The 15,024-nt window shown below is 37.9% G+C and overlaps 1 protein-coding gene and 1 long non-coding RNA gene across 11 annotated transcripts; one reads left to right on the forward strand and one right to left on the reverse strand.

Annotated features, from left to right (window-relative positions):
• Nucleotides 1–981: 981 nt before the first annotated feature.
• Nucleotides 982–5,638, reverse strand: LOC127419186 (uncharacterized). Its single transcript, XR_007893621.1, has 7 exons — nucleotides 5,562–5,638; nucleotides 4,979–5,108; nucleotides 4,722–4,865; nucleotides 4,556–4,594; nucleotides 4,349–4,472; nucleotides 3,884–4,151; nucleotides 982–1,477 (listed from the first exon to the last, which is right to left on the reverse strand). It is a non-coding gene; the product is annotated as an uncharacterized LOC127419186 (long non-coding RNA).
• A 1,901-nt stretch (nucleotides 5,639–7,539) lies between these two features.
• LOC127419168 (TAR DNA-binding protein 43-like) lies at nucleotides 7,540–13,664 on the forward strand. 10 transcript variants are annotated; one of them, XR_007893615.1, is made up of 7 exons: nucleotides 7,540–8,215; nucleotides 9,254–9,429; nucleotides 9,513–9,653; nucleotides 10,835–11,020; nucleotides 11,417–11,501; nucleotides 12,301–12,447; nucleotides 13,185–13,664. XR_007893615.1 is itself a non-coding variant. In XM_051660347.1 (6 exons), exons 1-5 carry the CDS (start codon nucleotides 7,975–7,977, stop codon nucleotides 11,891–11,893), a joined length of 1,221 nt encoding a protein of 406 aa, XP_051516307.1. In that variant the 5' UTR covers nucleotides 7,540–7,974; the 3' UTR covers nucleotides 11,894–11,940; nucleotides 12,301–13,113. The 10 variants fall into 10 exon arrangements, 6 of the variants coding, with proteins under 6 accessions (XP_051516307.1, XP_051516311.1, XP_051516306.1 ...); XR_007893617.1 differs by having other exon boundaries at nucleotides 10,850–11,020; XR_007893616.1 differs by having other exon boundaries at nucleotides 9,266–9,429.
• Nucleotides 13,665–15,024: the final 1,360 nt, after the last annotated feature.

Raw genomic sequence — 15,024 nt, forward strand, 5'->3', positions numbered from 1 at the left:
GAATAGCACCTATCTTGTAGACATTTTGCTAATGTTTCTCACCCTCTAGACCAATGCATTCTTAAAAAAAGGAATCAGAAAATATATACACATACATTATACACCGATCAGCCACAACATTAAAACCACCTACCTAATGTTGTGTAGGTCCCCATCGTGCCGCCAAAACAGCGCCAACCCGCATCTCAGAATAGCAATCTGAGATTATATTCTTCTCACCACAATTGTACAGAGCCCTAACACTAACCTTATCTGAGTTAACGTAGACTTTGTCAGTTCGAACCAGTCTGGCCATTCTCTGTTGACCCGTCTCATCAACAAGGCATTTCTGTCCACAGAACTGCCGCTCACTGGATGTTTTTGTTTTTGGCACCATTCTGAGTAAATTCTAGAGACTGTTGTGTGTGAAAATCCCAGGAGATCATCAGTTACAGAAATACTCATGTACTAATGTAAATACTCAAACCCGCCCATCTGGCACCGACAATCATGCCATGGAGCAAATCACTGAGATACATTTTTTTTACCCATTCTGATGGTTGATGTGAACATTAACTGAAGCTCCTGACCCATATCTGCATGATTTTATGTACTGCTGATTGGCTGATTAGATAATCACATGGATGATTGTTGGTGCCAGATGGGCTGGTTTGAGTATTTCTGTAACTGCTGATCTTCTGGGATTTTCACACACAACAGTCTCTAGAATTTACTCCGAATGGTGCCAAAAACAAAAAACATCCAGTGAGTGGCAGTTCTGCGGATGGAAATGCCTTGTTGATGAGAGAGGTCAACAGAGAATGGCCAGACTGGTTAGAAATGACAAAGTCTACGGTAACTCAGAAAACCACTCTGTACAATTGTGGTGAGAAGAACAGCATCTCAGAATGCTATTGGGTTGGCGCTGTTTTGGCGGCACGAGGGGGACCTACACAATATTAGCCAGGTAGATTTAATGTTGTGGCTGATCAGTGTATATTCCAGAAGTATTAACTAATTGTCTCATTTTTCTCAATTACAAGTGGATGGTGCAAAATAAAGTGAAATACTGAAACAGAACCAGTGAGAGAATGTGAATACAAGAAAACTATAAAATATCAACAACAAAAATAAAAAATTTAAGTACCAGTGCTCTGAAATAAATACATCACAGACTGACACATTTCAATGTGGGAATTATACAAGGTCAAGTATCTGAATACCTTTATATACCCACACACATGTACATAAATAGATATGGATCTTGGTTTAAAACAATAAGCATAATGTTATACACTAACCTTTGTCTGTTGAATGAGGGATGTGGAAATGATAAGCTGCACAAAGTCAATAGTCTCTGACCAGGTGAAATTGTCAGTCTGTTCCACAAACACACTACTGACAGTGAGGGTTTCATTTTGATAGCCACCTTTTTTAGTCAAACCTATGCACCGCTTATAGATATGCAACACTGTGTCTGCAGATGAGGAGCAGTTCACTGTAAGAAACATGTGAAAGGGTACGGTTTTGATATGGAAGTGATAAAAAAAATGGCAAAATATAGAAGATACGTGCTATAATATAAGCATCTTAACAAACCGTTTGGGCACGTTGCCTCCATGCTGTAGGCTTAATGGCCACTGACCAGTTTGAGAGGCAAAATTTGTCCCTCAGATTCACAAACCTAAAATAGTGTAGACTTTCAGTGCAAAGAAAACTGCAATTTCAATGTTTGAAACCAAGTATGCTAAATAAACATATTGTTACATTTAATTCAAATCTAATGTGCTTAAAATCCAAGGGGGGAAATGCAATAATGTAACAGACCATCAGGTGGCATAATTCAGCAGTTTTACAAACTGTTTTAGTGTTCAAAAATTTACTTGGCAGAGGCTATTTGCATTAAGTGTAAATAACAACCAAAAGCATCTTCTTTGCACTACTGCAAATAGTGTAAGATGCTATTTGCACCCCGGTGCAAATAGTGGCAGATACTATTTATACACCTAATAAAATACTAACATACAGTGTAGGAGCATCACTGCAGCATGTTTATTGTGTTTATTTAGAGTTCCACAGAAACTCTACACCTACCCCTACCCCTAAACCTAATCCTAACCTTACCTTACAAAAACTAACCATAGTTTTACTACATTACCACTGTATCACCATGGTATTTTGTAGTAAAATCATAGTAACCACAACATGGTTACTATATTAACACCATATTTCTGTGGTAATACCATGCTTAATTGCATTAAAACTATGGCTTCTGCCAAAGACATGGTTACTACAATAAAACTACAGTGAAACCATGGTTAATTTTACCAGGATCAAACCTTTCTCTAAACTCCCTAACCTTCATGGTGACCAAATCACTGTGAGGAAATCAACCTTTATTCATTTCCATGTATTATTATAAGTAGTATTAAAGGAAATATTAAGAGTGGAGACAGGAAACAGGACAGGAAAAAGTGGAACAAAAGGAATAAATGAACCCGGGTTGTCTAGAAAGTTGTCCAAACCGTTGTTACACTCTAAACCACTAAAGTGGCACTAGGGGGCGCAGTTTGTCTTGAATTTCTGTGTTTTCACCAAACTATTAGAGTGCAAATAGCAACGCTGTGTGGCAGGTGCTATTTACACCTAGTGCAAATAGTCACTCCGAATTTACTTTATTATAAATGACTATGTATTCTCACACAAATTGTAACTGAAACTCTGAAAATAAAAACTTGATATTAAAGGTGCACTCAGTAATCTGGGGCTAATTTAAAACGTTTTACACATTAACAAATGAATTGTGTTTTTGTGAAGAGTGATCCGAATGGTGTACACTCACGTGAGATGAAGACTGTACTCATACTAGTTTTCTATAAAAAGTGTTTTTATTATACATGGTGGGGGTCACCCCTTAAATGTGTTTCGCCAAGTTGAAATGGCATGGTCCGCTGTGTTACACTAAACGTTGAAGAAGAAAATCCTTGCGCTCATTGGCTGCCACCTTTGTAGATACGCTTGCCTATGCTTAGCGCAGTGTTGTTTGGTGATGCGAAGAGCAAACAGAATACAATGGAACATACATATGATTGTGCTTTAGAAGCAGAGACAACAGGAGATCCAGTAGCTATATTGCCGATGAAGTGAAAAAGGTCCGATGTAAGAAGACAGAAAGACCGGCAAAGGCAAAAAACTGAAGTAAACACTGGTACGGCATACACAAGGTGCTAAGATTTGATGACAGAGATAAACATGAGTAATGATGCCGATGTTGCTTCTTGTTTGTTGAACAGGTAAGACATTATTAATTGTTTAGACCACTCTCTAAAATAGTGTCAGTGGAATTTACAGAAAACTCATACAAGTTTCCCTCGAACATTTTAAAATTACGTGTGTAGTCAACGTATGTTAGTAATGGGCAGTTTTCAGCAGTGTTTACAAATGCAACTGGAAAGCAACATGTAATTTTATTTTCTTTGTTATCACAGCTATAGTAAGGGGGCCCATCTACCTCCACCTCTATGAAATGGCATACGTCTCCATTCGTTTAGTAGCTTGGTACTGCGATTTTGAGTAAACCATGACGTTGGTTTGCTTGGAATCAAAACGAATTCCTCAAATACAGTATTCACGGACATGCTAAATTTGATCATCAAAAACATCTCTTCTTTACCATAACATTCTGTATCACTAGATAACTGAAGTTTTTTCCATGCAGTTCTCTAATAAAGGAAAAAACTGTCTTTAGAAATTACGTGAAACGTAGACAGTCTCCAAAGATTATTGATATGAGGGACAATAATAATCTGTTCTTAACTGTAGAAGTCTGTTCGCATTAATTCTGATGTTAGTTTTTAGGCAAAGCAATTATATTATGGTAGTAATAAATAACTTTAGAAATTACCTCAAACTCCAACATTTTCCAGATGCAAATAATAGACGATCATGCTCATCAACATCGATAGATGACAGTACAGCTTCTAACACCAACATGGGTGGACTGGGAAGAGAAAGTTGTTGAGCGGTTGTCGCTGTCCTTTTCTGCATATCGCGGTGCCGTTTTGCGGCCCTCTTGAGCCAGTCGTGGCCAAACGTGGCAGCCCGTTTCAGCTTATCGCCGCCTGTATGGCCCCCCGGGAAAAGTCCCGGTTCTCCCCATGGCCAGTCCGCCCCTGAACACCACTGTCACATCAGTACTTAAGGTACATGAAAAAGAGCAATGCTAACGCTAGCTAGAGAACTACTGAATGCCCCTTTAAATAAGTAAGTAAACAAAGTAATAAAAAATAAACTAAATATTTGCATCCACATTATATGAAGATAATGAAAGGTTTCTGCTTTCTTTCCAGCAAAGTAGTAATCCTCTCACCTGCACAGGACTTAACACTGTGTCCTTCCTCCCTTGAACGTCCTTCCTCCACATTTACTTAAATAAGACTAGAATCATCCAAAGCCACCACCAGACTCCCTCTCAAAGCCAGAGACCAGTCAAGCTGAGTGGAAAAACACATCAGAAATATTCCACATTAGATGGATTTATCCCTTCATGACCTCACACATCAACATTAGAGGTTACCTCATTATTCCAGTTATCTACAGGGATGTCTCTGGTAACCTTAAAAACACAAAGGCAACGATGGAGAATAAAAAACAAAATAATAATAAATAAAAAATAAAAAAAACAGACAGACAGAAAAATGACCTATACATGTATTATGATGTGGTCACAGTAACGGTCTTACCTGAATGAAGTCTGAATCACACTGAATGTACTCTCTATTAGGAGGTGCTGGCACAGCAGGACACTTCATCATAAACTTTTGAGTCCTGCCTCCGAAACGACTTACTCTCTTCAGCAAGTTCAGCACAATCACATAATGACTATGCTGAAAAACATTTTTGCAAATGTTTTTTCAATGTCACACTGGTGCAATTAAAAGAGGCAAGCAGTTATGTTATGTAAGTTATGAATATGCTAAAATGACAAATGCTTGTTTACTATTAATCTCTGACTGCACAAAACATCCACTGTATATGACTGAAGATATAGTTCTTGCCCAGATCTCTGTGCAAGTCAAAGCCACATGAAGAGAGCTGATGGTTTAGATTCTCCAGTGACATCAGACACACTGAAAAGAGCAGGAGACATTTAAAAAGTAGTACACTGAACTTATTATGCAATATCAGTACTGTCAGAAATGCTACAGATATTATCACAGGAAATGGTGTTTATGTTGTTGTATTTCACTATGCACTGCAGTGTCTTTGTTACTGTGTATCATGACATTTACTGTAAATACTTATAAACAGCTTATTTTCATATGTTTCACAGGTTCTATAAGTAATTATTACACAACTTTATTATGTTATTATTTTGTGGTACAGCTTATGGGACATGTTGTGATAGTTTCTGCTATGATAATTAATTATACTAATGTGTAATACGTTTAACAAGGACATTGCAATGGAAAGTGTAACCAGATCAATTGTAGCCTGGATGAAAATTAGTTAAAGGTTATCTATTAGATCAGTTTGTTTTCTCCTCTTGGGTTAAATTCCATATCTCAATACACATATCTCACCTTGAATTCTTAATATTCCTGAAAGCCAAAGTCCCAACTCTTCGATTCTCATTCTGTGGATCCAAAGTTCCATATACTCAGAAAAAAAACATTCTACATCACCCTCTAGAAAAATAAAATCTGTTAGTTCTTCTCAGTTCTTTTTATAATTTATAATTAATTTTATAATTGTATTTATTTATCACACATTATACATTTGCACATATACAGTGAAATTCTTTTTTTTTCCACATATCCCAGCTAAGCTGGGGTCAGAGTGCAGGGTCAGCCATGATATGGCACCCCTGGAGCAGATAGGATCAAGGGCCTTGCCCAAGGGCCCAACAGTGGCATCTTGGCAGTGCTGGGGCTTGAATCCCTGACCTTCTGATCAGTAACCCAGAGCCTTAACCGTTGAGCCACCACTGCCCCCAAGTTGCAAAACATTGCCCATATGGGCAAAATGAAGAGTCTATGTGATGCAAAATGACAATAATAATATCTTTACCAATATTAGAAGAGAAAATCCTGAAAACATGAGCCATTCTTTCAGTTTATCTGCTCGAGGACAAATATCGTTACTTACATTGACAAAAGTAGAATCCTTGTGAGCATCATGTCCATGGCTTATTGAAAGTTGGTTCATGGAGACAGAGGACTGATACAAGTGCTTTTATATTCGCAACAAGTCAGCTGTGTTTGCTTTCTTAGATTACAAGTGAGTGTGAAAGCAAGGCTGTCTTGAGGCACTTCACCATAAAATTATACGACACATACAGGTGTGGAAAACAGCAATAATTACCAGGAGGGAAAGCTACACCTGCACCTATACACAGTTAAAGGAATAGTAAACCCAAAAATGAAAATGCTCTCATCATTTACTCACCCTCATGCCATCCCAGATGTGTATGACTTTCTTTTTCTGACACATGGTAACAGGCAATACCTGTATATCAAGTATGACTATTGTTATGTAGAATAATAACAAAATAACTAATTATTTAATTACATTAAAACTACATTTCATTTTATGTGATGTTCCTGTGCTATTTAGTCCATCCATAAATGTTTGACTCACTAACTCTGATAAAATGAGAGACCTTTGTCTTTAAAGGAATAGTTCACCCAAAAAAGAAAATCTCAGATGTGTATGATCTATCAGCTCTGTAGGTCCATACAATGCAAGTGAATGGTGACCAAAACTTTGAAAGGCAGCATAAAAGTAATCCAGACAACTCCAGTGGTTAAATCCATGCCTTTTTAAGCGATCCAATTGGTTTTGGATGAGAACAGACCAAAATACTAATCATTTTTCCCTATATACCTGACATCAGTAGTCTCCTTGGCGATCATAATTTAAACTGTGATTACACTTTCTAGAGCCATCTAGCTCTCTGTACATGTGTCAACCGCTAGTAAGTGTACTGTAATTGAGCTTGAAATCATGATCGTGCCTAGAGACTGCAACTCCAAGATGTACAGTGAGAAATTAGTTAAAATTTGGTTTGTTCTCACCCAAAATTGATTAGATCGCTTCAGAAAACATGGATAAAACCACTGGAGTCGTATGGAATATTTTTATGCTACCCTTATCTGCTTTTTGGAGCTTCAAAGTTTTGGCCACCATTCGCTTGCACTCTATGGACCTACAGAGCTGAAATATTCTTCTAAAAATATTTATTTGTGTTCTGCAGAACAAATAAAGTCATACACATCTGGGATGGCATGAGGGTGAGTAAATGATGAGAGATTTGTCATGTTTGGGTGGAATATCCCTTTAAATTCTTAAAGGGCTTTTGTTTTAGATCTGATGTAATTAAATGTAATGAGACAACTGCTCAGACCTGTCATGATTATAAAGTACACATTATAGGATTTGTTATAGCACACCCCCAAATATGTTATTCGTTTAATAAAATAACAAAGTACACGTTCACACCCCCTCCACATGCTTTAATGAGAGATTCCAGCCTGATGATGTCATTCCTTCAGTGACGCATCTGAGTGGCCATTTTATCAGAAGTTTGGGGGGTTGGAAAAACAGTTGATGCAATAGTTAATGTGTTTTCGTTATTTTATTACTTTACATTGTTATTTTAATAGCGGTTAGTAGATCCTCAGGTATAGTCGATGACCGGTCATTTGGATAAAATTGCATTTGGCGGGAACAGCGTTGCGACGCAACCGGCCATTCATTTTTTCAAGCGTGCGCGCGATTAGCAAATAGCTTAGGTTAGCTAATGGCACCCCGCATTTGACCATAGTCACACGTAAACATTACATATAAACACTAAATTGTGGTCAGGACCAACTCGTGTTTCTAGATAAATTAGTACACAGATCAGGTGTGATCGCTTCGGTTGGAGGCTTGTTAGGCGTCTCGTACCTGACTTGATTATCTGCTGTTTGTACAGCGCGTGTTTTCGGTGTAATCATGACGGAGTGCTACATTCGCGTGACGGAGGATGAGAATGAAGAGCCCATGGAGATCCCGTCCGAGGAGGATGGCACTGTGCTGCTCTCCACCGTCTCCGCTCAGTTCCCCGGTGCCTGCGGCCTGCGCTACCGGAGCCCCGTGTCTCAGTGCATGAGAGGGGTCCGGTTAGTCGAGGGGGTTCTGCATGCACCCGAGGCAGACTGGGGCAACCTGGTGTACGTGGTCAATTATCCCAAAGGTAAGGTGTGATTTGATGATAATATGTATTTGCTTTTGAAATACAACCGGGTGAATATGGTATATATGTCACGCATTCTTATAAATGGTTAATAACATATCTGGAATTTATTAAAAAATTATAAAATTGACTATTGTATCATGGGGTTCCCACGGTCATGACAAACCCGAAAATATCGGTAATTACAAGGCCTAGAAAAAGTCATGTATTGTAGACTAATAAACTGTTAAGGAAATTTCTATAGTAAATATTTCTATATGTAGATATAGATATACATCGTTCAGTATATCTCATCAGCTACAAATTGCTCTTTGTGAGTGCAATCTCTGTAAAGTTATTAAAGGTACAGTTCACCCAAAAATGAAAATTGTATCATCATTTACTCACTCTTATGTCATCCGAGATGTGTATGACTTTCTTTCTTCTGCAGAATACAAACAAAGATTTTTAGAAAAATATTTCCGCTCTGTAGGTCCATACAATACAAATGAATGGTTGCCAGAACTTTGAAGCTCCAAAAAAAATTTAAAGGCAGCATAAAAGTAATCCATACGACTCCAGTAGTTTAATCCATGACTTCTTATGCAGTGTAATCGAGTTTGAAATCATTATCACCAAGGAGATCGCTGATGTCACTACAGAAGACATGGATTAAACCACTGGAGCTGTCTGGATTACTTTTATGCTGCCTTTATGTGCTTTGTTTGGAGCTTAAAAGTTTTGGTCACCCTTCACATGCATTATATGGACCTACAGAGCTGAAATATTCTTCTAAATATCTTTTGTGTTCTGCAGAAGAAAGTCATGCACATCTGGGATGGCACGGGGTGAGTAAATGATGAGAGAATTTTTGGTGAACTTTACAGAGATTGCACACAGTTATCATGGGAAAAGTTATGGAAATTGATTGGTCAAAGGTGTGGGAACCATGATCATGTTTTTTTTTTTTTTTTTTAGTTATTTAGAGTTCTAATGCATTCTTATTTTAAAGTCTTCTGTCTCGTGCATATTAATTCATTTCAGTTGCTGAACGTTAAGTTCATTTTGCAGATAACAAAAGGAAGATGGATGAAATGGATGCCGCTTCTGCTGTGAAGATCAAGAGAGGTGTGCAGAAGACATCAGACCTGATTGTTCTTGGGTTGCCGTGGAAAACGACGGAGCAAGACCTTAAAGATTACTTCAGCACTTTTGGAGAGGTCATCATGGTACAGGTTAGTGTGATCAAACTGACTGTAGTCTTCTTTATGCATTCTTCATTGTTAGCTGTGGTTCTGAAAGGTACCTGTTTCCGCAGGTTAAGAGAGATGCAAAAACTGGAAATTCCAAAGGATTTGGCTTTGTAAGATTTACAGACTACGAAACACAAGTTAAAGTCATGTCCCAGCGGCATATGATTGATGGAAGATGGTGTGACTGTAAACTCCCCAATTCAAAGGTATGTCAGGCAAAACTAATGCCACATGTGATAGACACATAGTAAATACATTACATTTTAAGGGGATCAATCACACATTTTGGGCCATAACTTTTGAACTGGAAGGCCTAGAAACGAATTGAGAATGGCTAAATGGTGACAGAATCTCCATTTTTGTGCGAACCTTCCCTTTAAACTATACCTGTGGTTTCTCATAGTTTTGATTTAGAATTGATCCATCGCTAAGCCCCGCCTTAAAAAAAACTCTTCTGACCAGTGCTGTCTTAGCAACTGTTGCCCCGCCGCCATTACTCAGACACACGTTTGCTATTTTCTAATGAGAGCCTATGGAAGTTATGTGTGTTTGAGCACATTTAAGTGGGATTTTATCAAAATAATAAAAAATAAAAAAATTTAAAATGCGTTGTTCCAGAGTAATTTGTAATAGTGACACGAGTTACCCAGAGAGGATACCCGCAGTGTTTTCTTTCCTTCTTTAAAATAATTGTTAAATAAATCTGGAGAATAGCATGTTATGGATTAAACTTTGTCAGCCATCATTTCCAAATGAACATATTGCATCTGCAATGACACCTACATTTGTTCCAAGGTAAATTAAAGCTAATAACTGAACGTTAATTTATTTATGCATTGATTCAAGTCATAGCAAAAGCGATAGTAAATAAAGAGTTCACAGCACCAAAATGAGTGTGTTATGAGACGTTATAAACAGCTCTGTTCACTTATGCTAATGTTATTAGATGTGTAATCACTATTAAATGAAGATTTTCTCTTTTTGAGTGACTGTAATAATCGTTTGCCTTGATTCTGATTCACAGTTTCCACAGTTTTTAATCAAATTACTGTGTAATTTAACAATTTATTTGACAAAAAACTTAAGATAAATATGTATTACAATGTCACTCTTCATACCATCCCATGTAAAAATGTTATCCATTCTGTTTATGAGAATATTTTGGCAAACCCGCTCCATCCACAGCAATCTCCCATTCATTCCAATGGGGAGTTCTGCAGAGCTTGTCAGAGCGAGGAAATGTAACCAAGGGGGGCGGAGCTTTGCAAAGGGTCAATTATGTAACAAAAGCAGACACACACTTTTCATATAAAAAATTTTGTGTTGTGATGCCCTTGTCATTGTGAACATTGCATGAGTGGACTCTGTTTTCTATTAAATGATCTAGTATTTCCTGGAACAGGCTGGCCCAGATGAGCCTATGAGAAGCCGGAAAGTGTTTGTGGGCCGGTGCACTGAGGACATGACTGCAGATGAGCTTAGACAGTTTTTTATGCAGTATGGTGAAGTCACAGACGTATTCATCCCCAAACCTTTCCGAGCTTTCGCCTTCGTCACCTTTGCAGATGATCAGGTTGGTCTCCTGTATTTGCAGCTAAGATTTTACTCTTGTCAGGGATCCCACATTCATGGAAAAATCAGGGAATTTTAAAATAGGCCTGAGAAAGTCTGTTTGTGGCTAGATGTTGCTCTTGTGTAGAAAAAGTTGCTTGTTTGTCATGCTATTGTGAGTGAGTCGATTCTCTTCTATAATTCTATTATAAAATTGTTCTGACGGATTCCTTTGCGAATCTGTCTGAATTAGAATGATTTTAAAAATCGTTATCCAGACTAGGATCCTCATTCTGTTTTCCATGATTAAACTGATTGGTCAAAAAGTGTAGGAACCCTGTTTCTTGTTATCTGGCTTATTGGAAATCTCTTTCTGGTCTGCATGTAATGTAGTAATGGATTGTTATTTGTCCTCCAGGTTGCCCAGTCCCTTTGTGGTGAGGACCTGATCATTAAAGGAACCAGCGTGCACATCTCCAACGCTGAGCCTAAGCACAATAATAGTAGGCAAATGATGGATCGTGGGCGTTTCGGGGGGTTTGGGGGGCAGGGCTTCGGTAGTAGTCGCAGTCCCAACAGCAATGTGAATTTTGGGGCCCTTAGCCTGAATCCAGCCATGATGGCAGCTGCTCAGGCAGCCCTCCAGAGTAGCTGGGGCATGATGGGAATGCTGGCCAATCAGCAGAATCAGACAGCCGCCTCTGGCACCACCCCTAGCGGAGCAACCAGTGGTAGTAGAGATCAGAGCCAGAGTTACAACCCAAGCAGCAATAACTATAACACCAACAGCACAGCTAGTCTAGGGTGGGGGGCGGGCACCAATTCGGGCTCAAGCAGTGGGTTCAACTCCGGTTTTGGATCTAGTATGGAGACAAAGTCAAGCTGGGGAATGTAGAGAGATATGAGTTGGGTCTTGAAGTCTCCTAATATCTAGATTATATGGTAAGTATTTGAGAGAAGAAAGTTTAGAGAGATATTATATCCCTTGTATTGTGAAAATATTTGCCTTTGATTTTGTAAAATTCTGAATGTTCGTATACGTGTTATGATTGCTCTTTAAGATTAATTTAGAGTGGTTGAAATTGTTAGGAGTGATATGAACACTAAGAAAATTGGATCTTTTTTCATATCTTATGGATATAATTTATTTATTCCAGTATGCCCACATATCTGAAACATACTTTTTCATTGCCCTCTATGTACATTTAAAGATGCTCCATATGGAAAGTTGATTTGAGTTGTATTTTGCATTTTTTTCCTCAACATTTTTTATGGTCAAGCCTTCATAAATCTCTTCTACAGTTCATCACCTCTTTTCCAATTTCCCGGGAAGAAGCCCTTCGTTGGCCGCAATGCTCGAGCGATCTCAGTATCAGTTTCCTTCTTCCCATGTGTAAATGCTTTGCCATCAAAGAGCACAGCTTCACTCTGCATATACTGTGTTAGACGGTGGGTGTTGTCTTTTTCTCCCCTTTTCATGGATGAAATCTGTCCGCTTTTTGAGAGCTGAGTGATATGGTGATGGATTGTTGGTGGGCCAAGAGTGAGAGACTGAATGAGCAAACAGACTGAAAGAGAGAGAGAACGCAAGTGTGCAAAGAACTGATTGTGCAATGACAAACGCAACATGATGGCTGCAAGATGGCTGTGAGAAGAACCTGTGTGAGCGAGTGTGTTCTGTAGGACCATCAGAAGGACATTCATTCTTCTGTCCCTCTTGTTCTGTCTACCTTCCTCCCTATCTTATATTGCAATCCTATTTAAAGAGCTCAAGAAAAAAAAAAAAGATATGTAGTGGAATGTTTAAGTGATCTAAGTATTTGTGTTCTTGCTATATAATTTGATGTGAATGCTGTGTATGGTATGTGTTCTTTCTCCATGTTCCTGGAATTGTACGTGTGAACGTGATGTAGTGCTGTCTGTGGGCAGGGCTTTGTGGGGAGTGGGTGGTGAATGAGGGCAAGCGTGAGCTCTGAGTGGTTTAACTGGGGTGATGTATTGATGATGAAAGCGAAGAATGCCTATAGAAGAGGTTGCTTTTGTTACATGTTTTGAATGCTTTTTATATGTTTTGTGAATCAAAGGGAACTCGAATAAAAAATAATTTGACTAGTTCTTTGATAGTGGCTTATTTTGCTTCAAGACATTAATTGAATTGCAAACACTTATTTAATTCGCATGTATAGGGACGTTGGACTCAGCGGGCCCAGGTTTACCTCCTGAGTGAATAATGGGAGAACTGAAGACTGAAGTTGATGTTAGCCCCCATCTGTGGAGATGCTGCTGTATGCCTTAAACCTGAAAAGGGACTTCATCATTTCCATGTAACAACCCAGAAATTCCTCATCTGAATGGACAATTCCTCTAGACAGTTTAAAAAGAAGTAAAACCAGAAATTTACAATGTGCTTGTGTATTTCCAGCTCTGTTTTTACACAAGACATCAGTGCAGTCATTGATCTTTTGAGTAGGTATTTTGTTTGGTTGATTTTACATTATCTGACCCATGGTTGGTTTCATTGTAATATGGTTTACTGAACACCAAAAAGCCTATTTTTCATACAGGATTTTGTGAATGAGATGGGGTGTAAAAAGGTTTATGAATGACTCGAATCACTGGCGGGATTTCCATTTTTCAAAACACTTAATAAAAACATAGAAATTGTATCTCTGTTTTTATTTTATTTTACATTAAAGTTTTAGTAATTGTAAATTATTTCATGCAAGTCTTTAAATGTGTAAAATGTAAAGCATTGAATTTAACATACTGAAAAGTATTTGAATCTGAAATACTGGTATTAGTACAAGCATAAATACGTGTAGTTTGTCTGTGGAACATACAGTAAAATTCCAAGTGTTTGGAAGCTACCTAACTGACCAACATTGAAGTCACTGGTGATCTTTTTTTTCCTTTTCCTAAATGAACCATTTGATCCGATTGACAAATTTGACATGATTAATTCACGAATCAGACTTGTCAACTAGTTCTCAAGTTAAACTCGCTGGAGGGAATGATGTGGATGATGACTTTGGTCTCATTCTCACACAGCTATCGTGTGGCTTTTGAAGACTTGGAATACAGTGCACGAGTTATATGGACTACTTTGATGGTGCTTTTATAGTGCTTATTTATCCTTTTGGATCTTGGCAGACTTGGTCACTGTGAACTGACGTGTGGAAAATATTGAGATGGTAGGCTATTTATATCAGGTTTTGAACAACAAGCGTGAGTAAATCATGAAATTATTGGTTGACATGGCCCAGTCAATGTCAATATTGTTCGCAGATGTTTCTGGGCCATTAAATAGATCTCACTCAAGTGGTGTGGATATCTGTGGAGCAGGAATGGATGGATCGATCCTAAAGTATCAATACTTCAGATATCACCTAAAAATATTGAATCTCAATTTAAAAAAAAAAAAAGTGATGTGATTTTATTATAGTTTCCATGGGGAGAAAAAAAATGCATATTGTAAGCTTCTAATTGCATCTGGATTTAATTTACACTAAATAAGAACAAATCTAAATGTGACATTTATTTTAATGGGTTTGAGTGATGTTTGTCACAAGTCGATTTTAAATTTAAGGTTGTTAAAGCATTTAATATTTTCTGCCATTTTTGTTAATAAATGATAAAACAAGTTTAATAATATTCAGTTTAAGGCTATAAATGTACAGTATAATTATATCTTTAAAAAAAAAAATATTAGTTAACCTATTTTGTCTCAAGAATTAAAAAAAAAAAAAAAATCTAACAAATTTATCAGTATTGGTATTGGAATCAGTGATATTGGCCTTGATAGTACGTGGTATCGGCCATCCCTAATGTGGAGGCATGGCCTACCTCTTCAAATGACCATAAAGCTGAGATCAGCATGGGGGCGGAATTCTCAGCTTCTTAAAGGAATATTCCTGGTTCAATACAAGTTAAACTCAGTTTGCTGCACACTGGTGGTGGTTGAGGAGAGTCCCCTGTTCCCTGTGTAAAGCACTTTGAGTGTAGTGTCAGAAAAGCGCTTTATAAATG

Source organism: Myxocyprinus asiaticus, chromosome 28 (genome assembly GCF_019703515.2).
Source record: "Myxocyprinus asiaticus isolate MX2 ecotype Aquarium Trade chromosome 28, UBuf_Myxa_2, whole genome shotgun sequence".
Lineage (NCBI taxonomy): Eukaryota > Metazoa > Chordata > Actinopteri > Cypriniformes > Catostomidae > Myxocyprinus > Myxocyprinus asiaticus.

What these genes read in the sequence shown, in the direction of transcription:
- LOC127419168 (XM_051660346.1), top strand. Translation starts at nt 7,975, where the DNA reads ATGACGGAGTGCTACATTCGCGTGACGGAGGATGAGAATGAAGAGCCC. An exon ending in GAGAGGTCATCATGGTACAG is followed by an intron (nt 9,430 to 9,512) that starts GTTAGTGTGATC and finishes CTGTTTCCGCAG; the next exon opens with GTTAAGAGAGATGCAAAAAC. An exon ending in GTAAACTCCCCAATTCAAAG is followed by an intron (nt 9,654 to 10,834) that starts GTATGTCAGGCA and finishes TAAATGATCTAG; the next exon opens with TATTTCCTGGAACAGGCTGG.